General features: G+C 38.7%; 1 protein-coding gene and 1 non-coding gene across 7 annotated transcripts; both read right to left on the bottom strand.

Moving 5' to 3' along the window:
- Positions 1 to 1,659: 1,659 nt before the first annotated feature.
- MTFR1 (mitochondrial fission regulator 1) lies at positions 1,660 to 25,720 on the bottom strand. 6 transcript variants are annotated; one of them, XM_021555620.3, is made up of 8 exons: positions 25,132 to 25,720; positions 19,329 to 19,471; positions 15,983 to 16,081; positions 10,600 to 10,718; positions 7,189 to 7,430; positions 5,194 to 5,452; positions 4,924 to 5,092; positions 1,660 to 3,340 (listed from the first exon to the last, which is right to left on the bottom strand). In XM_021555620.3, exons 2-8 carry the CDS (start codon positions 19,392 to 19,394, stop codon positions 3,281 to 3,283), a joined length of 1,014 nt encoding a protein of 337 aa, XP_021411295.1. In that variant the 5' UTR covers positions 19,395 to 19,471; positions 25,132 to 25,720; the 3' UTR covers positions 1,660 to 3,280. The 6 variants fall into 6 exon arrangements, with proteins under 6 accessions (XP_021411295.1, XP_085428276.1, XP_021411296.1 ...); XM_085572150.1 differs by having other exon boundaries at positions 25,345 to 25,720; XM_021555621.4 differs by having other exon boundaries at positions 25,367 to 25,720.
- On the bottom strand, positions 13,375 to 13,447 carry TRNAV-AAC (transfer RNA valine (anticodon AAC)). Its single transcript has one exon. It is a non-coding gene; the product is annotated as a tRNA-Val (tRNA).
- Positions 25,721 to 25,913: the final 193 nt, after the last annotated feature.

The following is a 25,913-nucleotide window of genomic DNA, read 5'->3' as shown; positions in this document are numbered from 1 at the left end:
TTCTTTTGAGCCTGCGTGAACGTCCTTCCTTTGCTGCCAGTGCAAGTTCTTGATGTTGACTCCAAGAGAGAAGGATCAGATGGGACAAGGAGCTCTGGTTGTAACTTCCAGGAGAGAAGCGCCATTTTTGACAGGTTGCCTTTGAAAGGGTGCTTAAAGCTGGGAGAACACAGGTTAACAACTGAGTGTAACTTAGCACAGAGAAACTGAGAGAAACTTACTACAGAGCAACACTTCACTGGGTTAAATGTGGAAAAGTACTGATTCCTCTTGGACCTTTTTGAATTTAAACATATGCCAAACCTGCAGTTATTTTCAAAATGAAAACTAACATAAGACTGATGATGCCTTCTGTGATACGTTTGTAAAAAATTAACTTGGTTTAAAGACCATCAACTGCATTTTAAATTTTGCTACTTGTTACAGGCATATGTTAATAATTATTTTTAATGAAAGTTAAGATTAATAATTTTAGAAATAGGTATATGGAGTATTTCAACATAGTACTTATGAAGAGCCTGTGATTTTTTATCATTGTGCAAACTTGCTATCCTTTGCTTTGACAGGACCCAGAAGAGCTTGTCCAAGTGTAAAATAGGAGTAAAATTTTATTTTAAGCCATCCTTCCTGGAAAGGGGTCTCTGGCTTTCCTACCAGACTGGATTTAGAAAGACTGCTTCTAATCCCATCTCTTAATGCACATGGAAGTGTCTTTCATTTGACTTGAACTGAACTAAGAACAAATGTTTTTTCCATGATGGCTAGAAGTGCCTTCTACAAATCCACACTGAACTTTAACATTCCTGCAGCTTCAGCCTTTCACGTGAGAGCCAAGAGCCCAAATATGCTAGGCCCAGGACCCAGAGCCCACGGCCACTAAGAGCCCCTGGAGCCCAGAACCCTGCTGGGGAAGGGGCCAGGCAGCCTCCAACTGCTCCAATTCACAGATCTGCTCCCAGCACTGTTCTGTACACAGACAGACTCAAACAGGCCTCGGGTTACGTCCAAGAGCCCTGCCCAGCCTCCATGGGTGGCATAAGTTTGAGCACTTTAGGTATTTTTCTGTGGGCAGTGGCATTGTGTGTAATTTCAAGGAAAGAGATACAAATTAAGGTACAGTGTAAGATATTTGATGGTGGCTTTGTGATTTTCTTGCACAGATGACATTTCTTTTGCAGTAATTTTACATCACTGCTAAAGCTCACCTCATTTCTGGTGCTGGATACCCCATTTCAGATGAGCAATGTCTGGTGTGGGTAATTCTCATGCTTTAGCCTGGTTTAACAGATCAAGTGACATCTTGAATTTTACAAGTTAATGATTTAACTGGACTGCCAGCAGAACTGAGCGTACCAGGGGATGGAGAGGCTGTTGAACAAGTCCCTTCCTGTTATTGTTGTGGTGAGGCATAAACTCCTCACTGGTTCCTTAGAACCATTTTTTGTTTGTTAAACCAGCATGCACCTGAATGAACATGTGGGGCTGTTTCACACCCACCCCCTTACTGTTACTCCTGCTGCACAGCAAGGTGAGCAATGCAGTCTTGGAGGAGATGCAAGGAGGTTGTCACTACACTGATGTAGTCACTGTAACGGAATGGAAACTTCCATTTTTGTGGCTGCTGTCAGTTGTAGAGTATCACAAATCAAATATGCCATCTTTATTTTATCTGCTTTTAATTTTATATAGTGGCAACAGAACATAAAATACAAAACTTAAAACCAAAGTTAGCTTTCACAAAGGTGTTTTAAAGGCACTTTAAAGAACTGAAGGATTGAATGACCAATCAGCAGGACTGATGGCAAAGCACTTTGGAAGGAAGTTACATTGTGTACGTATTAACACCACCTCAAGTTCCACACCAGAAAACAAAGCTCCTCCACACGTACAACCTACATTCCAGTTATAAGTAGCAAAGCTTCCCCATCTTCAGCAACCTTGTCAGAGCCATTCAGTTGTCTTTATTAAAAAAGCGCTGCTTTTGTCTTTTCCTAGGAAACAGAAGCTCCCAGAGGCAGTTGTACTTGTCCCAGTAGCCAGGATCAGCTTAAAGCACCAAAAATAACCAAGCTCAGCTTTTTCAATGCTCATCCATGGTCAGGGCAAACCATGTCTTTGTTTCAGTGTACACCTCAACTGCAACTCTTGGTTCCTGCACAGCTTTTTTCACCCTGACTTGTACTTTCAGCATGAGCCTTTCTACACCTGTGGCTGGAGACATGAGCTCAGGTGGTTGGTACAGGTGTGGCAGAAAGAGCTGCTCCATCAGATGGGCTTCCCCTGGAAAATGGGTTATGGGCAACAGCTTATCCCATCTCTTCCTTGCAGATGGGGCCACGAGGGCTTGTGCAAGCCCCAGCTGCCAGAAACATACCCGGCGAGCCAAGCTGGGGAGGTGTCCCCGAGCACCTCCTAGAGCAGCAGAGATGAGCTGCTTTTGGCACCTTGCACCCCACAGTACTTTGTACCTTTGTTTTCTTCAGCACTTTATGCTAATTAACACATACTCTTTGTTATTTTAATCTGCTGCTATTTACTGATTATTTCAAATTCCCTTGACTACCTTTTGACAGAGGCTCCCACAGCATGATTTTACTCTTTTTAACAGCCACAGGATGATGCAAGCAGGTTTTACTCTCTTACCCTTGCAGGCTGAGGTGAAACAGAAAAACTCCTACACAAAAATTTACTACTATGTAAAATTTAGGTTATTTATTGTTTTTTTTTTTTTTTTCTTTTTAAATTTAGGACCTCTGCAGCAGGTTCAAGTTTTCATTTTGTTTCAGTAAGAAGCAGAGTGCCTCCAGGTTTTCTTTGGGCTAAAAATTTGCTACTGTTAAGTTTAAAAGAAAGACTTTAACATGAAGATTTCAGTATAAAATTACACATTGTAGTGCAAATTATAGGTAGGGCTCGCATAAAACTGGTATTAACTTAAGGGTGTATCATCATCATTAATAACATGGACAGAAATGTTTACGCTAGTCAGTTTTGCACAAAAAATGTTGTATAACTTAGTGTTAATGAATTAAAATCCATCACAGAAAATCTGAGTGGAAATCCAAGCTTGAATACAAAATTAATACCTGAGTATAATGGTCCAATTTATTCCCCTTGATAAATTGCCTACATACAAACATGTTTAGTGCCTTGTTTCTGCATTTCATATTAGATCTTTCTGTGCTGTAAGAAAAGAGACCTCTCAGTACTAGTAAAATTTGCAACATAAAATATTTTATACAAAGCAGCTTAACAGTCTTTCGCAGTATAATCTTTAACACTAAGATTTTTCAATTAAAGTCTTCATTTTTCCTGTAGACTTCAGCATGTGTGGTCCAAACTGGAAAGAAAACCAGAAACATGTTCAGATTGCTTTCAAGAGACCCCTTGTTCAACTACTACCTATCCAAGTAGTAAAAGCAGAACTTGGGCAGAAATAATCCCTGCTTCTCTGCATGTGGATGTCACAAAGTAAAGGGTAACTTGTGTTAATAACAGCTGACATTGCTCAGAGGAGGGAGCCACGGACTTGCTGGAGTAGAGCTGGAGCCACCACCACAGTAAAATAAGGAGATAGACAGCTATCCTTACCCCTGCTGCTCCAGCAGCACTTTAAAGTGCTTCTGCTCTTACTCTACCCTGCATTTCTGTGCAAGTCGTTTTCAAAACTGTCATACAAAGACACCATACAATTCTGATCTAACAAAGTTAGATAACTAGTAAGTAATTGATGGACAGATTTTATTAACTCATTATGGATCAACATTCTATCATTTAATGGAAATCTTGAATTTTCTTAGCTCTTGAGGACTTGATGATCCTTTAACTCAAAAGGTGGACTGTAAATTTCAAAAACAGAAAATCATTAAAAAACCCTGTATGAATAAACATTACCAACTCATGTTCTCCTTAATGCACCATTAAGGAAATGGGATTAATTCCTGGGAGACATCTAGCCTTTTAGTTGAGAAGAACAGCCTGAACATTACAGAAATAAACTAGTAGAGGCCAAAAGGCAAGTAGGTCAACATTAATTAGCTGAAGTACTCAAAAGTCCTGAGATCTGCGGCAGCGAATTGTTATTTTCTTTAAATTAATTCAGACCAGAACCAGCTTTTGGACTTTAATGTGCATTTTTTTGATTGCACAAATTAAAAAAAAACCTCTTTACTCTTCCTCTCTGGTTCTGTAGCACAAAGCTTCAAGGATTGCTGACAAACACAACTGCTCTATACCAGGCTGATTTTTAAGCATACATTGATAGAGACTTGTATTTTGAATGTTCACTGCTTAAAAACCAAATTCAAATCCATCTGAAATACACTAGAAGCCATTAATAACTTGTGCCAGGAGGTGGACTTCAAATAAAATTTTATTTTAACATTCTCACATTAAAAAGAAACTGCTTTCATATACTCAGCATTTCCAATTATTAGAAGAAAGTCCCTATACCAAAGAACCAAGATCCAGCAGGCATTCTTAACAATTTATTTTCCGAATTCCTAGGAATGTCTATATGTTTCAGGATCTTGCTTCAAAGTTTCACCTGCACCAGCTGAATGGCTAAGGTTGGTAGTAAGAGGCAAACTCAGTTCAGACTGGATTTGATGTGAGCCCTTAGCAATGGTTTTCTGAATATCAGATGCTGTGGCAAGAGAAAACATTTTTGTTGTAAAAAAAATAACAAAACTGTAACAGGACTTTTTAAAGCTAGGGCCAAGACAGTAACACAATCTTAAGACTTGTCAGTAAAAGCATTTGATTGCCAAAAGTCCTGGTATATCAGCAGTACTTCACATGGTTTTGTGGACCTAATAAGATGCTACCTTGTGTAACACCTACATATGTTAGCAGAAAGATGTAGGTTGCCTTGCACAACTATAGTCCAAGGATGTATTCCAAATATTGAATCACAATACTCACCAGCACTACCTCAGTCTGTGTCTTTGTTTCAGCCTTTGGAATCACCTTTTCTGTTTCACTTTGGCTATCATTTCGGTATCGATAAGCAAATTTCTTTTTGAGAGCTTCTGCTATTAATGTTGCAGGATCTTCAGGCTGAGACACTTTAGATTTTGTACCTTCTGAGGATCTAGAAAAGAAAATGGCATCAGCATCTGTCTCACACTAAAATAGTTTTGAGTCATAAAAACAAATCATTAACACCAATCTTGGTACACTGACATTTATTACCTTTTCACTGAGCGTAGTTTCACGCTGTTCATGTCTTTGAGGATTTCCAGCATGTTTGGTACTTCAGGCTTCTTTGGCCCGTTTTCCACCACATTCTGGCCAGCGTTCATTTTTTGGTTTTTCCTCTCTTTAATGAGATCAATTGCAGACTTACTTTGATGCAGACTTGAGGGAGGGGGTGGAGGCAGAGGAGGAGGAGGTGGTGGCGGTGGTGGAGGTGGAACAGGGACAGCAGCTGAAGCAAGTGGACTAGACCCAACTACAAATAAAACACGCATTACAAGTCAGTTTACTTTAACTGCCCTTTATATGTCACAAATGCTCAGGTAAGAAAAGCACTGCAGCAACTTCAATTGTGTCCCCTTTCTTCATTCCTAAACCACCTAAGCAAGTTCAGCTAAAAAGCCACATGAAAATCCTTCTTGAAAATTTAGAAGTGTCCTTTGAAATTCCAGTCCTAATTCTAGGTGCATTTGTGTTTTTACTGCAGTGGGACAGAAGCCACATCATCTTCTAGTTCTTCTTCATGTTCTGCCCCTAATGTTATGAGTATTTCCCTTCCTTCTCAGAGGCAGCTACTTAGCTGGAAGTTACAATCTGACACAGAAGCAGTGCTTCTCCCTACTTATCACAAAAAAGAAACTACCATACAAGATTTTTCAATGTAGTTTTCAGAGCTCAAACAGTGCTAAAATTGAAGCTTATTCCAGCTGTCTGAGGTTAAGAATTTTTAGGCCAGCTACTCATCTGTCTCTACTCATAGAGATTCTCACAATAATCTTGATTTTGAATTCCATGTATACTTTAGGTAAAAATTTGTTATAAATACAGTAACAGCAATAACCTGAAAAAGAAATGAAGAAACCTCTGTTTAATTGCACCTTTTAAAAAACTGAGAAAAATCAGATCAAGAGTTTTGAGGCTTGGAGCATAAAGTGTGTAAAGATATTTATAGAAATAAAGCAGGAGTCTACTCCGTGTACCTGTAGGCAAACACACTGCGTCATTACCACATTCTACCACAAGAGGGAGATAAAGATGATAAAATAAAAATTTAATTTCTCTAATAAATAGAGGTAAAGGGGGGGAAAAAGTTTATAGTTATTTCCCATGCCCCCACCCTCCCCCCATAATTAAAATTCAAGAGTGAAACCAGGTGATCCTTAAAACTATTTTATAGTTTTGAATATGAACAGTTCAGGAGCAATGAAGTAACTCCTATCAGTTAACAGCTAAAGGAGCATCTGAAAAATCTGAATATGATTTTATACACAAATATAGGCAAAGCTGTACTTGTTAAGTGACCTTTGGAAAGAGTGACAATCAAATGCCTGTCATCTGCAGCCGACAAGGGCCATCTCCTGCTAATCTTTGAAGACTTAAAACTGAAAGGAGTCAGAGGTGATGGAAAGAGGAGAAAGAAATTCAGGGAGAGAATTACTCTGTTTACTACCAGAAACAGTGCACCACTTTTGGTTCCATATGGACAATGTGTCTGGTCCCAGAGATGATTGCAGTAAACAATTAATTGCCTTTTCTGTTACTTGAGATGTATATTACATATTCCAAAAGCATAATTAGCATCTTGTATGAATACTTAATGATATCAGAGAGCCTATTTCCTTACTGAATGGAAAGACTTCAGTGTCAGTAATTAAGTTACATTCTTTTATTTTGGTTTAAGCCATCATGTTTATCATGAGCTTTGCTCTGAAAGCTGTTTAATACTTTACTCATTCACAGATTCAGAGCTCTGGCAGATTTACAGAAAAACATGATGACTTTAGAAATACTAAAAAATACAGAAAATCTGGCAAGTCACTTGTCTTCAAGACCTGTTCTGTACCCCTTGGTTACTGTGCCAAACTAACCAAAACAATATGGAGAAGTGTTTGGTGTTGCAGTATCTCACAAAAAAGAATGAGCACAGTAGTAATTATAAAAGGGACACATTAATTAAAGTCATTTTTACTAAGAGTACAGCAAATTTAATACCTGTTGTCAAGTTCTGCTGTTCTTGCAAAGTTACAATTTTGGCTATTTGTGCTCTTAAAGAGGCCAGTTCATTTTCTAGGGCACTGATCTTCTGCAGCGCTTCTTCGTTTGCCATCACTGCGCTCCTGGGCACTGGTTCCTCTCCCGAGGGGCTTTGCAAGGACGTTTGTCTGTGTGGGGACTTCCTGGAATGATGTGCTTCGCCTGGAAGAGGCTGGGTTGTTTTTGTCCAAACTTCTGACCTGTAACAAAAATATCACAACATATTTTATAGGCTTTGAAATAGATAATGACCAAAGCAACGTTACCTACAAATCAGGGGTACAAGTTGAAGACTTGACTCTTTATACAATTGCCTTTATACAAGTCAACTTCCATCAAGACATTAAATAGTTTGAGGTAAATAAGAACTTCACATCCTTTCTCTCTGCATCATGAGCTGTGTTTCTTCTCTTCCCCAGACAGCATTTTGTAGAATCCTTGGTTTCAGCAAAAAAAAAAAAAATTAATACATTTCCTCTTATTCCAATCTATTTCTCTGCCTCAAATCTATTGTGTATTTAATTTGAATTAAGATTTTTCTTCCCTTAAATGCTACCATTTTTCCCCATAGGCAGCAAATAGCCATTTGCAGTTGATTCCTTTGAAGAAAGAAGAGTCTCTTGGTTCCACAGGATTTTTTTTGTACTGTTTTGATTTCTGAATTTTTAAAAAAATGTTAAAGAAAATTCTCCAATTTTAGCAGCATTGGGAAATATGGAGTGTTTGAAACAGCTCCGTGATGTAGAGACTGCTTGTCAGTTGATGGGAATGGGTCTCATATCTAGTTTTCTAACACAATAATTAGAACTACAGAGAAGAAAATTTCCTTACAGCTTTAGAGAGTCCATAACCTTCCCTCTGCTTCTCATAAGAAAATGTAACTCTGCTGCCTTCCCTTAATACCCACCAAAGCTCAAGCCTTGTTAAACACTGAGGCATTATTGAGCATCTGCTCAAAAAAGTCCAATAAGCCCTTACAAAGACACTAGCATTTTAAAACTGTTTATTTCAAGAATCTGAGGAACTTGATCCAGTTAAAGACATCCTTGCTCCTTGCAGGGGCTTTTAAAGCTCCCTTCCAATGCAAGCTGTTCTATGATTCTGTAAATAGAATTTATATGGATTGATGACAACAAATTATCCTAAACTTCAAAACACAAAATGTGGCCACCTACTTAATTCCTCAATCCTCCTTGATGTCAATCCCCAAACTTCTCGGGCATGCCAGGATTCCATCGTTTATTCAAACAGGAGAGTGAGAATAGGGCCTGGTAAAAGGACTTTTTGAAATGGGTAGAATGGCTCCTGGCTAACCCAGCCCGAATGCCCCACCACTCTGGATGAGTGGATTAAGCTACTGTGGGTGCTCATCATCAGATCTGCAGTTATGCTAGACCTAAAGCAAGAGCCAAGATTTAAGGCTAGAACAAGCCCTGTACTCTGACCACATCAAACCAAGATTAGATACATGTTTTAAGTCTTCTGTGACACTGACAAAAACCATCAGCACAACTTGCAGAAATTTGATCAAGGACAATTGAATATTATCATGGAGGATGACATTTAGGTGGTGTTATCTAGACAGGAATAGAGAGCAACTCAAGCTGAGAACAGGATACCTCCTATAGCAGCCACCTCCCTACTCTCCCTAAGTAAAGTGGAAGGAGCCAGTGATCGCTTCACTCCTTAAAACCTGCTTTCCAGAAATTCTTTAAAGGAGCAGAATAGATAAACAACAAAGGTTATTTTCTGCTCAGAGCAGTAACAAAGTTTTAAAGAGATGTCTTGATTGGAATCTAACACTATGGAAAACTATTATGCCTGAGTTGTCATTACTACTCTGACTAGCGGTAGAGGAAAAATGATTTGTCATTTAGTTGCTTCCTCTATAAAACTGTATTCACAGAAAAAAAAAAAACTATGTATGCAAGACTGTTTACTAAATTTTACAGTGGATAATTATTTAACAGTAACACCTATGTGATCCTGTCGAAACAGAGAATTTTAAATGCCTGGAAAACACCTAATGCATACCAGTTCCTCTACTAATACCGTGCACAGACATAATAAACTGTGCACACTGAAATAGTCATATCTGCTAAGTAATTCACTTCCTGTGCTCCATCATAAGCTGTTTGCCTTAAGGTCACTATGTATCTGCAGGATTATTTTAGTCCCATCCCACATCCATCTGTCCCTGCTCTCCCCTTCCCATGCAGACATTTCAGGAAATACGCAGTCCTACATCTTTCGTAATAGGTTCTTTGAAGCACCAAAGAGCCATTCTCCCTGTTGTCTCCATTAAATGTAATAGCTTTACAGTTCAGTCCTTAAATGAAATAATTCTGTGCAAACAAAAGTAGTATCGGACAGTTAATTTCCTTTGTATCAAACAGACTTCAGGAACAGTGCTTCCCAAGCAAGTGCTGATTTCTGTGACTCCCCTCCGAGTTTGTGAAATTAATGTGGCGGTGTCAGAATGTTTGCTATGCAAAGCTTCACTGTAGCAAGTCATGTTGGAGGGCATCTACGGCATTACTAACCTATTTTCAAACCTATGCTTTCCAATTAAGAACAGTATCCTCCTGAAATCTCTGAAGCCACAATCTGTGCCCTTCTCTGACAGATTAGTTTGTTTAGAAGAAAAACCTCCTCTGCACTACAGTACTGTACTTTTGTTTCTGGATAGTCTGAGCAGCAACCTGAGTAGGATAGAGCAGAGAATTTCATCCCTTCAGCCAAACTGTTTCATGTAGTGACAGTGCTGTGCAGAACCCTTGGTCCAACACAGCAGTACCTATCCCATCATTCTGGACACAGGTGCTGACATGCTTTCCTGCCAGTTTTTGTTATGAAGATTAAAGATGTGAAATACAAACTAATTTTTTTCATTGTACTTAGCGGTCTGCAGAGCCTTAACCAGAAAGGTGAAAAACAACGTGCCAATTACTGGATTGCCAGAATGACCATTGCTGCTAATGAGGAAGCTGTACAGTTCACTGCCCCATGGTAATGACAAATCTCAGGAGAACTGGAGAATCACTGTTAGCAATTTTGCCATAGCACAGCAGACATTTTTCCCTGCTTGAAGCTATTGTGTGCAGTTCTTTGCAATACATAAATAAAATCCATAGTCTTCCTTGTATAATGTCAATCTCCTGTATGTTTTCCAACAAGTCTTGGTTTCATAAACCTATTAATCTAACTTCTACTACTTCTTTTCCAGACCCTACCTCTGTTTCTTCTCCCAGCATTCAAGTGCTCTCTGTTTATTTGTAATGCACAACACAGTCTCAGTGGAGAGAAGTGAGGTTTGTTCCTCTAAGAGAGAGGTTCCTTCTTCTCAGAGAGAAGATTCTAGAAACATACCTGAGCCTTGTAGAGACTTCACCTTCTTCTTCAGCAATCCATCCCACATCAGCAAAGGAGGCCACTGCATCTTCTCTGAGTTGAGCAGGAGTGTTTCCTTCCGTGACATGAGAAATAAGCTAAATTTTAAAGGTAAGATTGAAAGGTTTTAGAGTCAATATTTTCACCCCAAGTTACATTTATGTTACCCAATACTTCTACTGAGGCTACATGTAACTATTAACACATACATGCACAAAACACATCTGTAGACTTTAAACACTTATTTCTGTCCTGTGCTCAGTCCAGAATAATTTCACTGACTTCAAACTATTAAATCCATTCTGCTGAACACTTCACAAAAGGTCATGGCTAACTACATACACCATCACATGATGCTAATGAATACTAAAAATCCAATGCAAATTGTTACCTTTAATAAACAAACATCAACATTCTCACACAGTTTTCTATACTAACTCAAATAGTATGCTTTTAAATTCTATTCATGACCAGTAGTTAAAAAAGACATTAAGGCTGCCAATACTTTTTAAGTATTTTGCTCTAATTTAGTATTTTTCTTAAAATGAAATTCTGCCAAAGTTTCCCTTTCCCTACAACTTCTGTATAAGAAGTATGTACATTGCACAGGGGAAAAATCAAACAAGCAAAGCAACCCCAAAACCAGGCAAAAAGCCAATTCTACCAGCTCAGTAATCACAAAGACTTTGAGGGAGAGGTAGGATGCAATCATAACATTATACATTATGTGCTAACAATCTTATTTACAACATGCCAAACAAATGGACCATTCTCCAGCATGGTTCTGGCCATTAGCTTTACAGCTGTTTGAAGCCAAAGGTGAGCAAAGCTTCAGAGACTGGAACCTTTCTTCAATTTCCAGTTAAGTGACCTGAATGGTGATTTGAAAAATTGTTTTTGACCATCAATACTCACTCCATAGTCACAATTCAATAAAATGGTTTCAAATCTATTTTGAAATACTGCCTGCTTCCTCAGGTCAGATGAGGGCACGTGTTCAGAGTCATGAGCAGCCTGGGATCAGTATCTCGGCAGATAAAAGCTACTGAAACAACTTTCAGTACTATGTTCTGCTCCGTCTTTCACCTTGAGTTCCGTATCGACAATGCATATATACCCCAGCTTTTCCTTGTATTCCATGGAATCACAGACTCGTTATGGTGGGAAAAGCCCTCTAAGATCACAGTTGCCCTTTTAGCCCTCTAAGATCAGTTAGAGTCCAGCTGTTAATCCAACACTAAAAAAAACCCCAGCTGCAAACGAGTTGTTGCAGCTGTTCAAGTGCTGCCTGTGGACAGCAGTGGCCAAGAAGCTGGGAATACTGACAGAGATGGTGTCAGTAGGAGCCAGTCTGCAAGGGCAGCCTGCACCCAGACCATTAGCATTTTGGTCAGTTTTCAAGGCAACCCCGTTCTGTAAGAGCCAACTACTATGAAATGTTTGCATTAATCTGCATTTGTAGACCTATCACAGCAGGACTGCAGCCTGGATGAGGTGAAACCATTTCAGAAAAACATCCACACATATTTTAGTAGTAGTCTCTGATACAGAAGTCTCAGGAGAGAGAAGTTGTGGGCTTGGGTTTTTTTTCCCTGGGAGCTGCTGCAAACAGCCTTAGAAATTGAGATTAGTTGCCTTCACCTCACACTCTCACTTGTATGAGAGTCTTTATCACAGCTCCCAGGAGTGCATATTGGCACCATCAGATCATTTGGAAACAACAGGGTTTTTTCCAGGTAGCATCAGCACAGATGGTAATATGTTTATCACATTAACAGTTGTGCCTAATACCATTACAGTCTGCCTCTCTTTAAAGCAGTCTAGAGAATACTATACTGCATGTTAGGATTTTTGCTGTTTGAGGTTTCCTTGGCATTTTTCTTTTTAAAAATGAATAGAAATTTTCAGGACCACAGCATTTGTATTAATGTTAATGGCAATTTAAAAAATCCATAATACATTAGCCACTTTTTGCAGGTGATACAGATTTTTCTGGCAGTAATATTACCATTAAAAGATTGAAGCCACTTTTATATAAAGGCACTACAATACTTGATTCAAAAATAATTTTCTAAATCAACAGTAAAGAATATATTTACCAGTGCCAGAATTCCTGCGTAGATAAATAACTTCCAATTCAAGATTTAGTAGTCCGCCTTCTGTTATATTGTGATACAAGTTTCTTCTTAATTTTAATTCATATTTATATGTAAACAGAATCTGCTTGTTACCCTATATACAGATGTTTCTTTTCTTTATTCCTAAAAACAACAAATCCTTCTTCAGCAGTGGAATTTGAATTTCAAGTTAATGCAAGATTTTTAATTTAAAAGTAAAAAGTCGATACCCATCTCTCAAAACCTTCACCTGCCTATGAACACCTCTGTGACTACCCTGTTCCTCTGGTCAATTCCAACAGAAAAAAAAAACCTGAACAACTGCTCTGCCAGCACCTAAAATGGAGAACAAGGTACTGAAGACAGAGGCCCAGTCCTACTGGATGGCAGGAACTGAATGAATCAATGCCACAGCCTGTTTTTCTTTCTCTGGATATTGTGTAGGTGCTTCCCCCACTTCTTCCTTTGCAGGCTTTTTGCCTACCTTAGTGTGCATGCCTGCTGCACACAGAGACGGCTCCTGAGGGCGGCAGGAAATCCCACCATGGACTCGTGAAGACTACAGACGCTGTAGTGCCGGAACGGACACATAAAAAACATCGAGCCCAACTCCCAAAGAAAGAATCAGCCTCGCCAGTGTTTCCGCCCGGTTTCGAACCGGGGACCTTTCGCGTGTTAGGCGAACGTGATAACCACTACACTACGGAAACGCTGCTCGGCAGCGTGGCGCGGCAGGCGCCCTGCTCTTTTGTTTGCTCCAGAAAGCGCGAGGCACAGCACACATTTTATACAATTGACAACAGAACAAAAACCTCTCGTTTCAAATTACTAATACAGTTATGTGTATTAAACATTTGGAAACACTTCAAATAAGACAAACTTGCTGCGATTTTTCAAATTAGCCATGTAAATTCAGATGTTTGTTATGTGCACACCAATTTATTAGGAAACTTGCACTGACTTATCTGGTATCCATCAGACAGAGAGGAGAAGCGTGGGACTAAAACAGAGATGGCATAGAAGAAGGATGCTATCTTGAGAGACACTACTGTACGTTTGGTTGACTCTACCTAGGCTATACTGGTAAGTTTAATTTTATTTACTCCTAAAGACGACATATAAATCTAAAAAATATGATCTACAAAAGATCTATATGAACTATTTTCATTTGTTCATGCCATATAAAGTATGTCAGCTCTGCCACCTCTTACTGAATATGTAAGCTGCATTTTAGTATTTAGTAGTTAATTTAAATGTTGACTATGGCAATATTCACAGTCAGTAGACTCCAAACATCAACATGTTTGGCTACTATTTTTTCAGACTAGCTGAACAAAAGCATGCTAGAAGGTAAGTATGAACATTACAGATATATTCTTTCAATCAGTCTTATCCATTTATCACAAGGAAAATGCAGACCTGTGAAAAGCCTGATGCTCTGGGGTTAGAAACATTGATTCCATGCATGCACCCTCAGATGATGCAAGATTTGATATGTTTTTTTAAATAGAATAACTTACAGCAAGGTTCAGTTCATGGTCCTTTCATAATAGAGCTAAAGCTGGCAAGAAAGAAAGACGAAGAGACAGCTATAGGAAAGTGTCAGTTGCAACAGCACGGAAATGATCAAGATCAGTACTGAACTTCACTATAGAATCTTAATGCTGAGATAAAGACACAAAGAGCAGATGTTAGCATCACACTTAACATGTTCAGCAGCTTATATATTAAAATACTTTAGAGTCTGCACAAACCGTATCAATTTTAATGTGTTTCAAGGCTCAAATTTTGGAATTTAATTCCTAATTAAATCAACTTTATTACAATTTATTCTTAATTAAATCATTATTATTATTATAAGTTATTTATAAACAATTTATTCCTAATTAAATCAACTCTCATAACTGTACTTCTATTTTCAGAATCCTTTACTTTCATCTCATAGAAGGTGAATGCTTATACTTAATGTACACATAAAGCTGAATTAATGTCTCTTTAGGAGGACTAAAAAGGCAAATATTATATTTATTTTAACAGAATCCAGATCAAAACATAATTATGTACTTATTTATTTGCTTAAATACTAAAAATAATCAGGAACAGATTCCCCAGATATATCTTGCCATTCCTTGCTTTTATGTACCATATTGAGAGAAGTCAGTATGAGGCTAACTATCTGCAAACAAACACCATCTTCCCTTGTATGGCCTTTACAGCACAGAAAATCAGACACATAAGAGGACTTCACTACCGTTTAAATCTGAGGCAAAGGGAGCCTTCCTGCTGGCAAAACTCTACTAATTACATAATTCAAAAGTTTAATCTAGCATGCTGTTTGTTGTCCTCACCTGCACAAAACTCCACATTCCTTTATCTTTTTTTTCATCAAGCCAATAGAAATGTGAAATAGCTGCCTCAGCTTTCTCAATGTTATTTTTTAAAGAGAGGCAAAATGTTAGCATGGCTTTTACTAATAAGGCTTCTATGGTAATCTGAACTATCTGGTTTTCCTACTGTAATCTCAAGTCTAAATATTGTTCATACATTTCATTTACGATAAAGAAATTAATTTAAACATTGCAAAATTTAGCAGTGTAGAAATTACTATATCTTAAGTGTAGCAGCTGATTCCCTCCATTCATCTTTACACTCCCCACCCTTGCTCAGCCCACGAAACATTCCTCTCTCAGCCTGAATTTCAAACACTAAATTTCTCCAATTCTATACCCGCCCCCTACCCCTAACACCAGAGTTGAAGAGATTATGTGTAACAGCTTCCCCTTTCCCATCTGTTCCTGAAAGACTCATTATAGAAAGCATGGGTTTTTTCTTCTTTAAGATTTTACACTTGCTCTTTACCCTACCCTTTCACCTACACAGTGTTAGCCTTGTATTTTAAACAAAAGCAAACAGGGCACTCATATTATCTTGTTACTAATTTTATGATTTCTGATAAAGTTGTTTATTTTCCCGAGTATTTTTAATACTGTTCATCTTTATGCGCCTCTTAAGCCTAGTTTATAAATACTGTTTATATAAAGTTTCAATAATTTTTCTCTTTTATGATTATTTTTTCAATGTTCTTTTTTATTAAAAAATCTGATTTTGGAAGCAGAGAGAACTTAAGTAATCTAATTCTCCTATATCTAGTTTATCATATTCTACTTTTACAAACCTTCTAGTCATGAGCAAATCCCTTTAGTAGTATAGTGAGAAACAGATTCTAAATTGCTGACAACACCTACCTGAAAGTGAACTCTTGGACACTGTATAAGAGAGAGGTTGGTACCAATTTTTCTTACAATACTTCGAGATGAACCATAAGGCTTGCTTGACCAAAGCACCTGCATGGGAAAAATAAAGCAGCCAGCTGTTAAGGGAACTGAGTTTTGTACCATATTGTAATAGTTCTCCCTTATTCTTCCATACCATGCTTTTGCTAAACATATTTAGTAATTCCTTTCATGCTGGAGTAGGATATAATATTTATATACTGAATTCTGTCCCAGTGAACTCCTTACATTCTATCCCTGAACTGGCACAAACACATTATACATCATCAGTACAGTACAGCTATGGCTGCTTAAGGTCGAGGCAGCCTTTGTATTAAGCCTAAAGCCAAAACAATAAATCACCTAATGCAGAAGACTTCAGGAGCTAAAAGTATCTTCAAAAACACAATATTCAAATTTTCAAGACAATAAAGAACCTACATTCAGTGAGACGCTTCTTTTTATAGGGTTTCAAGAAAAACCACTCAATCATTAAAAATCCTTGAAATCACATAGATCTTCATTTCTCAAAATATTTTTTTCTTTTTTAAGAGCTCTTCTAAAACAGGAATAGTGTCTACCATTCTTAATGAAAAAAATTATCAGCTACAATAAATATGAAAATGTAACTGTGAAATTAAAAAGCAAAGGAAAGTAAAATGGAGAAAAAAATAAAATTTTTGTAAGAAAGGAACTTTGTTCCTTGCCCCCAAAAAAATAGATTCACCTAGAGAAAACTGCCCACAGCAGCTCAACATAGCAGGTTTCATTATAACTGTTTCTACTGCAATTTACATTTTCTCCATGTTGTTTCAACAGGGATTAAATTTGCTTCTTTTTGTTTTATTTAGTATTTACAACAGCATCATAAAAGGAAATAAAATGGCAGTTGAGTCCTAGGAGAATACTACAAAATGAGCCAGAACAGAAGCAAACACCCCACAGAGAAGTAGGAAAGATTTCAGCACAGGCAAAGGCAACAAAAACAATGCAAGCAACAAAAAAAAAAATGAGAAGACTCTAACACAGGGTATGTTGTTAGTAAACAATTAGAACATTGTATGGTAATTTTAAAATCTTGGCCAGTGTTTAATTATGGCTGTAAACATGAATTTACTAGTCAGACTTTAGTTTTTAAAAGATCATAGCTTCAAGCAAACTTGATATCCTGGTAGAAGGTTGCCCAACAAAGAAACTAGGAAAAATCCAGGCTATTCTGGATTGGCAATGGCAATATTGCCTGTATGATGACAGTAGTGGTGCTGTGGAAGTTGCATAACACACAGCTGAACATTTTAATATACTAAGCAAAGATCACTACTCCTAGATGTTGAAGGTTCTATTAAAAATGGAAGTTTATGTTCCATGATATTGATCCCCAGATTATTTCACAAACATCACATAAACATGCCTATTTCTAATTTCTATCCTTCCTTCCTCTGGCTTTACTGGAATGTGAACATTTTGACAAAATAAATGTGTACTGCACATATGCTATGCTACATCCTCACAACAGAGCTGCAACTTTGCCATGAATCCACTTAGATCTATTATTTTCTGTTCTGTAAAAATTACATTTTCTTGATTAATACAGTGCTAAGCGGAACACAAATTTTTCAATGCAGAGTAGTCTATTGATGCTGCATTTTGGTTGCCTCAACCAAGACCTCACATTTTTGCCTGTCACCTGTCTGTTTACATGTCTCAGCAGGCAGATCAGTAGCCTTCAATAACAAGTCACTGAAAAACAGCACCACAATAATACAGTTCATTATTCACAACTGATTCTGATTAAAGTTGAACTGTTGGCAAGAGACTCGAAGTGATGGGACATTAGAACAAATAATGCAAGTCAAAGGTAGGCTTAATTGCAGAAGTCTACAACAGCAAGACAGTCTAGACTACTACTATTACCAACACAAGTACAATGCATTTAAACAAACAACAAAACTGGTTTAGATACTGCTCAGACCACAGAAAAGTTGTTGACTAGCAGTCAAAAATATTTAGTTTCCAAATGCCCTTTGGGCTCTTCAACGACAGTGGCTTGGTGCACCAAAACACTGAGTGATTCAGTTTTGGTAATACAAGATATGCCAGGACATTATTTTCAGAACACTGCATGCAAACTGTGCCACAAGGGATGCAAATAAAGTCAGTTCCTTGCTCAGCTGAGCTGAGGTCTCAGCACTGCTCTAACCAAGTTCACACAACTTTTTGTGGACTTGAAGCACTGGCTAAGCAAGTCTGCAAAATGCTACTTAGTCATCCACTCCTATTGCATCAGCACTTCACTGTTGTCTAGAACAGCTGACATTTGGAAATGTAACTGCATTATCACAAGCTTGATACAAGTAGAGAATGGGGAGAAACAGATTAAAAACTCATTTATCTACCTTATCTATTTTGTTTATTTAGGCTGAAATTGCTGAATTATCAGTGTCATAATGCAACATATACTTTGAAAATTCAAAGTAACATGGAATCTCAGATCAAAATTCAAATACAATCCTAAAATACAGATTCTTGTTGTCAATCTTCATTTACACTGTATAAACAATTTGCTGTCCATAGATTCCCAAGACTGATAAAAGGTTCTACCACAATAATACTGACTAAATACTACACTTGGCTGTTAAGGATTTCCCCATTCTTAAAACATTAAAATACTTCAAAAACTTACAGGGATTACTGCACTGAGGTCAACATTTGCACTCAAAATAGCTACCTAAAGGTCAGTGACAGAGCAGCTGATGTGTAGCAGCTCTCTGTCTCTCTCTGCTAAGCATTCAAAGAAAACTCTATATAGTCTCCTCCAAGAGGAGAGCTATGCAGGCCTGTTCCTCTGTTTACCCACTAAAGAACACAGCTGCATTGCTCTCATGTACTGTTACACCTCCAGAAGAGGTAACTATAGCACAGAAGAGGTAAGTGTAGCACAATTATAGCCATCTCAGTTTCATGGGGCTTTTGCATCTCCAAGAAAAGAACAACAAATATGATTATTTTTTATCACTGTTAAAAATAAAATGGAATTCTCCTTCAGCTTCAAAACACACCCGGAAGTCCAGCATGAAAAACAGTGTTTACCAAGTAAACAGTTTATTAGAACCAGAAGGAACTGCATAGTACTTTTAACACATTTATTACTCAGTATTTCAGTGTTCAAATCATAAACTTGATGACTTCTCAGCAATGCAGAATCATCCCAGTATTGAGTGTACCTAAAGTGTTCTTCTACATAAGCACAAACTAAAACACACAAAGTGCTTTCTACACCTTATTTTCTGAAAACATAAAGGAAGTTTGAAACACTTACTGACTCCATGTTCAATCCAATTTGTTCAAAAGCCATCCTAATTAAGCGCTTCAGCCAGCAAATCATCAGGACTGGAAAAGGCCTTTCCGAACTTGGATTTAAGCCTTCCAAACCCACACGGTTGCCAAGGTTCCATAGTAGTTCTGAAATGAGACACATCAGAATTTTAGATGCATGCTGTGGAACATGTCAGAAGTAAACTGCTACATTCCTAAAAAAACAAGCTTCAGAAACAAGACGTATTAGATGACACCAATACCTTGTACTGCAAAGCGAAGGTGCTCAGAAAGCATCTACTTAACACTGGTAACAATGACTTTTTAGTAGTGTTATTTTTATAGAATCATAGAATTGTTTCAGTTGGAAGGGGGCTTAAAAGTCATCCAGTTCCAACCCTCCTGCCATCTGCAGGGACACCTTCCACTATCAGGTTGCAGAGGGCCCCACCCAGCCTGGACATGAAAACTTCCAGTAATGGGGCATCCACAATTTTTTTGGCAACTTGTGCATCAGCACGCTCATGGTGGTACTTATCTAATCCAAACCTATCCTCTCAGTTTAAAACCACTGCCCCTTGTCCTATCACTACATGCCCTTGCAAAAAGTCCCTCTCTAGCTCTCTTGTAGTCCCCTTCAGGTACTGGAAAGAAATCCAAGCTATTGTGAAGTTAACAATCAAGACGTTGGGGAAATGACTGCTCACTTGAGCTTGGACAGATGATGGCGTTCAACAACTCTTTAAGTGAGCATCAAGCCCAATGGAATGCCTGCAGATGGGGATTAGCACTAAGACTAAAGTGCCATACTCATATCTAAAACTCATTTCTATGCAGGAACAGACTGCAAAATGCTGATCACCTCTCCTGACTCACATTCTCTGACAGCTTTGTTGTTCCTTCCTTTTTCCTACAACTAAGCAGAAAAAGTAAACAGGGAAAAATGACGTGAAACACTGTAGATGCAGGACGTGAAAATATTCAAGCACTTTATAAAATTAGACAGATTTCAAATTTTGTCTATTTATATACACTTAGATTCACTTGACTCAAGATGGTTTTATTGCTCCTCTAGTGAAGATAGTGTACTTTTTCTTTAACGATATTCTACATCAGTCATAACCTGGACATCACTGAGAAGTGTATGCCACCAAAACCAGGAAAGGAAGCCACAGATTTGGGTTTACATTTCTTTTGTGTAGCAGGCTGGAAACAACACTCTGTTGATCCACCCTGAGCAACGTATCTGTAGTATGAACAACGGTGTTGCTGTAGTCACTATAAATACAGACAGGGATGACTAAAGCAATTAGTCAGCAGCAAGGAACTGGTACTTGGGAAGTTTGAAAGTCAGGAGATGGAAAAGCTCTGCTGTTTGGAAAAGCTCTGCTGTTTGGAAGTGCCCACAAGCCCTACAGTTAAATCATTGTTTCCATTACAGATTTTTTTTCAACAGTTTACAGTTCCTTAGTAATAATGTACCTCTTGTGGAAACTTGGCAGAAACAGTACAATCTTACAGCTATCTTTTTTTAGACAGGCATAGAAAACCAGTTGATATTAGTTTCTCATCATCACAGGATTTTCTTTTATTTGTGACTAAGCTCAGAAGAAACTATTAACCTACAGCAGGAGATTAGAAGGAAAATGGCAACTGTTATAGGAAAAACAATAGGGAAGAATAATGGGCTAGCTACCAAACAGAACACAAGCTACACTCATTCAAAATAAATAATGGACTTCTTTATGGGATGCTGGAGAAGTATGGTAGAGAAGCATTACCATATACTTGATCTATTGTTCCTTTAGGCATCTGCTATTCTTCTCTTACACAACCTACTGTATGGACCTTGGATTTCATTGTACCTGCGGTGTTCTTAAAACAGGAAGAGCACAATGCTTCACATTGGATTTGGCATCATACCTGCCACTGTAGCATGCAGTGACATAAAAGAGAGGAATGCTCCTTTAAAAGGGGAAACCTGTTCCAAAGGTGTGATTACACGTGATATACTCCACCTCATTCCAAAGTCCAGACTTGTTCAACAAGCAGTGTGGAAATCAAAGGAAGAAAAAGGAAAGCTGTATCAAGACAAATTCAAATAAAAGAGAAAATGGTAGGGTATTGCTGAGCAGCTGCAAAGACAGGGCTGGCTGAGAAAGACAACTGATAGAACTAAAAGCAATTACTGTATCCTGATACATTGGTCTTTCAGCCAGCTCATAGTTTAAAATAAGTCAGAGTTACATTTTCTTCCAGGCAGAGAAGAAAATGTATGATTTTGTTTCTGATTAAATGAGCGGCCTGAGTCTAACAACAAAGATAATTTGGACAGAAGTGAAAAGTGAGTGTTAGAACTACCTCCAAAGAAATCAGAGCAGGTCTAGAAAGTTGCCATGAATTTAAGAAACTTAAAGGAAAATGTGTAAAAGAACAACAGAAAAACTGACAAGATAACCAATTAAAAGCACAAAACCAGATGTAGAAAAGAAGTAGCATAACATGAGGATGACAATAGTATAAATATGAAGTAGTAAGCTAAAACAGGCAAGCTACAAAGTGGGTTCCATCTTACAGGCATAAACAAGGGCCTACATCTATTAGCAGTAAGAGGCAAGGAAGACAACCATGATGCAAGAGGAAAGAAAGCAGTGTGCCATATGGATAGTCAGCATGTATTCAGTGCTTTCCCCTGACAATGGCAGGTAAAATGGACAGGTGATAGCATGGATTACAGACAATGCTGACAAGCTATAAGCATCCAGCACAACAATATCTAGTGAATTTCACCTTGCAATGTTCAAAAACTTGTCAAAGCAATTTTTGAAATATTGATAATTGATTTCTGAAACTTGGTCAATGGGATTCAAATTCCCAGGAATAAAAGAAGGAATATGATGACACAAAGCACTGGAAATAGTCCAAAACACTTATCCTGCCCTAAAATATTAAGGTGATCCTTAATAATTCCAGGTTCCAAGACTCCGATGACTGAACATGAAAGAGCAATCATTCAACAAAATGAGTACAGTAAAACAAATATTTATAGTTCACTTTGTAAGTCATTGTTTCCTCTGTAGCCTAAATACTTAAAGTACTTGAGACTCATCAATATCTTGCCCTTTCAATGACCTGTCTGTTTTTGCAGAAGAAAGTGACTGAAATCAACCTGAAAGAGCACAGAGTAACACCCAGTTCCTGGATTAGCTTCTTTAGTTTGTGGCACTAAGGAAAACCACCATATTTGAACAACCTCCAGCTGATCTGTTATCTAAAAGACAAATACTTCAAAACATATTTTTATATGAGTTTACAGAATTATTTCCAGGCAAGCTTCATACTTATTTCTTTCAGACTATGTTGCACTATACCTTTCTTCACAAAACACAAATATTTCACAATTGGTTTATGTGCCAAGAACAGACAGGGTTCATTCCAAAAGAAACTGCTGGACAGCAAGAATGAAATCATTAGCAAATTCTTTTCTCATGCTCTGTATACATGTCATTTTCAGAAGCAGAAGTTACATGTTAATTGCTTTTAGTAAGCAGTATAATACCTTTCTTAAAATATCGATCTTTGTGGTATTTATCCTCTCCTTGGTGCCACCTACAGTAAAAATAGTTTAATTCCCAAAAAATTTCCATAACTCAATGACTACAATGAAGAGCCCCGAGTGATAGTAATACTGCCATTAAAAATGGTCCTTCTCCTGTGCCTCAGCAAAACGATTACAAGGATGAGCAGCAGTGATAGACAAGATTACCAAGACATCCAAAGAGCAAAGAATTACATTTCACTGCATAAAGCATGAAGGGGTTGGAATTTCATAGGTTCATTTCAATGAAACCCAGAAATTAGCAATGCTGGAGAGCTTTCTTACTGATATGGAAATATGGAGGAATTCCTTGGCTTAGAAATGAGGAGGGCTACGTTTCCAAGCCTCCTAGAGATTGTTTGTCCCTACCTTTCCCGAACACTTTCGCAGGCTCTGTTCAATACTCTCATATCAAATATCAAGTCTACAAAGCTGAGAGATAATACCACTTATAGATTACAAAAAGTTCGTTAAATAAATACAAAAGCTCTGGAATTTCTACACATAAAGTATAATATCCAGTAATTATGAACAAGACCCCTTTGTCACACTTTTTAGTGAGTCCTACACATGAAAGGTTGAAAGAAAATCAGATGCAACTGCTTTCAAATTGAAATTCCTCTATTGCAATGTTGTATTTATCCAAGTCCCCTTCAGAACATGAGCTTTTGCTCTTTAAAGGAAATAGGATATTAATTTTTTTTTTTTTTTGCTGAAGGTTTCTCTCACTCATTTAGGATCCCTACAAACATAAAAGAGAATGACTTAATGGGATTGATGGAGCAGATTACCCTTAACAAAGAACAAACAAAGATATGAAATCTGAAAAATGAAAGGTATAGTCTCTAAATTCAAAAGACATAACTTTAAGAAGTATAAAATTTTCAAACAACCATAGATTCAAAGGAATACCAGCCACATAAAAAATGAAATGCATAAAGACCAGGCTCCTCCTTATTTTAGCAAGAACTAGGGCAAGCATGTCTCCTCAGTCTTTTAGACTACCACATGACCCAACCTAATAAAATTACATCCACAAGGAAACATAATTTAAAAAGTAACAAAGGAAGATAAAGCAAAACAAACCCCATTATCACAACAGCCAAGTGGGCAGAAGAATCTTTGGATAAAGGTAGAGATTCTGTTCCAAACTGACACAGACCAGCTACAAGCTAAGTAAATATGCATTTGTCAATGGTCATACAGCCAGAAACAGGAGACTGTTTTTTGGTGTGGAAGCTACAAATAATGGAGCACTCCAGTACTAACAAAACCACCTGTTTGGAAAGATATGAAGAGAGAGATAAATATGAGTCAATACTACAGGGATAATCTAAGCTAGTACTGGTATGAAATTTAAAGCAGGAATTGAAAATCATACATACTTGCAACAGAAATTGCTAAAGCTTTCTTAAAAATATAGCCCCATTGTATTTACCTGAACATGCAAAACCTATTAATCAGATTTCATTCATGCTATCCTATCTTGACAGCTAAGGACAGAGCAAAAAAAAAAAAAAAAACAAAACACCCCCAAAAAACATGTTTCTGCACTAGTTTAATCAAAAGCCTTTGCTCAGCAATGATTATACCTGCAGAGTGCACTATGATACCACTGAGAGGTAAGTGAAACCCTTCAACACCCATAGATCACAAGGAATTATTATATGACAAACACCTGCACTTCCCTGCTGGACAGACAGACCTCCCCACCAGCTGCTGTGGGGAGTCTTTCTGCTACAGCTTTGAGAGACAACTGCAGGTTAAGTCTCACAAACAAAAGGATGTGTTTGTCTGAAAAAGCATTTAAAATGTCCAACTTTCCCCCCAGATATCTCTCTGTGTAACAACGCCGAGTTCCTACACACAGTTATCAAATTGTAGCTAGTGACCTCTACGAAGCACATTATTTGCATTCAGCAACAATCAGAACTTTTAGACCTGATGTGCAGATAACTGAATTGAGTCATTTTTATCACCCAGGTAAAAGCCAGTGGGGATCAGAAGACATAATTCGTATTAATATTTGTAAGTCTTGCCTTCACAAGAGCTGCAAAGCACTCTGAGGACAGCATGTTAATATTAATGCAGTACTGCTTATGCTGTTAGGCAGAGATCAATGCACTACGATTGATTTCAGCATGCAAACTCTATTCACCCTCAATATTTGGAATTTCAACAGCTCGTTAAATAAAATGAATACACTCACCCAGCAAGTTATTTATTTATGACCACTACAGAAGAACCTGAGAAGGGCAGCAGTATCACTAAAGGTGCACAAAGCAAGCAGCGTAGTTTTACAGAAAATAAAATAAAACCACCGTAACCATTACGGCTCTTTTTCCCTCTCATCCGCCAACTCTCTCCTTCAAAGCGTCCTTAAAAAACTTCCCACATTATCTCCACAGGAGCTTGTATTTACATTACTCCCCGTGACCTGTCACCTTCTCATCACAGTAGGTCCCCTGCACGAACAAAAGCTTCGGCCCAGCACCTCGAGGCGCTTCCACGGTCCTGCCGGCACCTGCCCGGCCCGGGAGAGCGGGGCCGCACCGAGCGGCCTGGACGTGCTTCCAGGCAAGCTTCCCCTCCCGCAACGCCCCTCGCCCGGGATCGGCCGCACCAAGAGGGGCTGCCCAGGAAGGAAGGGATTGCCCAGGAGGAAGGAAGGGACTGCCCAAGGGGAAGGGGAGAACCGCGGCCGCCGCCACTGCCGCCGCCGCCACCCCCCCCGCCTCACCCGCCGCCGCGGCCGACGCGCTCCCTCACCCGCTGCTCGCGCGGCCGCTCGCGACCCTGCCTCGGCAGCCAATCCGCGGCCGGCTCGGCGCCGCTTCGGCCAATCCGCGGCCGGCTCGGCGCCGCCCCGGCCAATCGCGGGCCCGGCGGCGGGCGCGGGAGGCGGGACGTGGCGCGCGCTGCGGGGGTGAGGCGCTACCCGGCAGGCGCCGAGCCGGCAGCGAGCGGGGGAGCCGCCCCCCGCGCGGTCAC

Source organism: Lonchura striata, chromosome 2 (assembly GCF_050655825.1).
Source record: "Lonchura striata isolate lonStrDom1 chromosome 2, ASM5065582v1, whole genome shotgun sequence".
Classification (NCBI taxonomy): Eukaryota; Metazoa; Chordata; class Aves; order Passeriformes; family Estrildidae; genus Lonchura; species Lonchura striata.
The sequence above is the reverse complement of the archived record's forward strand: the minus strand, read 5'-3'. Positions and strand labels throughout refer to the sequence as shown.

What these genes read in the sequence shown, in the direction of transcription:
- MTFR1 (XM_021555620.3), bottom strand. Translation starts at nt 19,394, where the DNA reads ATGATTTGCTGGCTGAAGCGCTTAATTAGGATGGCTTTTGAACAAATT. An exon ending in TTGGATTGAACATGGAGTCA is followed by an intron (nt 16,082 to 19,328) that starts GTAAGTGTTTCA and finishes TTTCCCATGCAG; the next exon opens with GTGCTTTGGTCAAGCAAGCC. An exon ending in GAAGTCTCTACAAGGCTCAG is followed by an intron (nt 7,431 to 10,599) that starts GTATGTTTCTAG and finishes TTTTTGTTACAG; the next exon opens with GTCAGAAGTTTGGACAAAAA.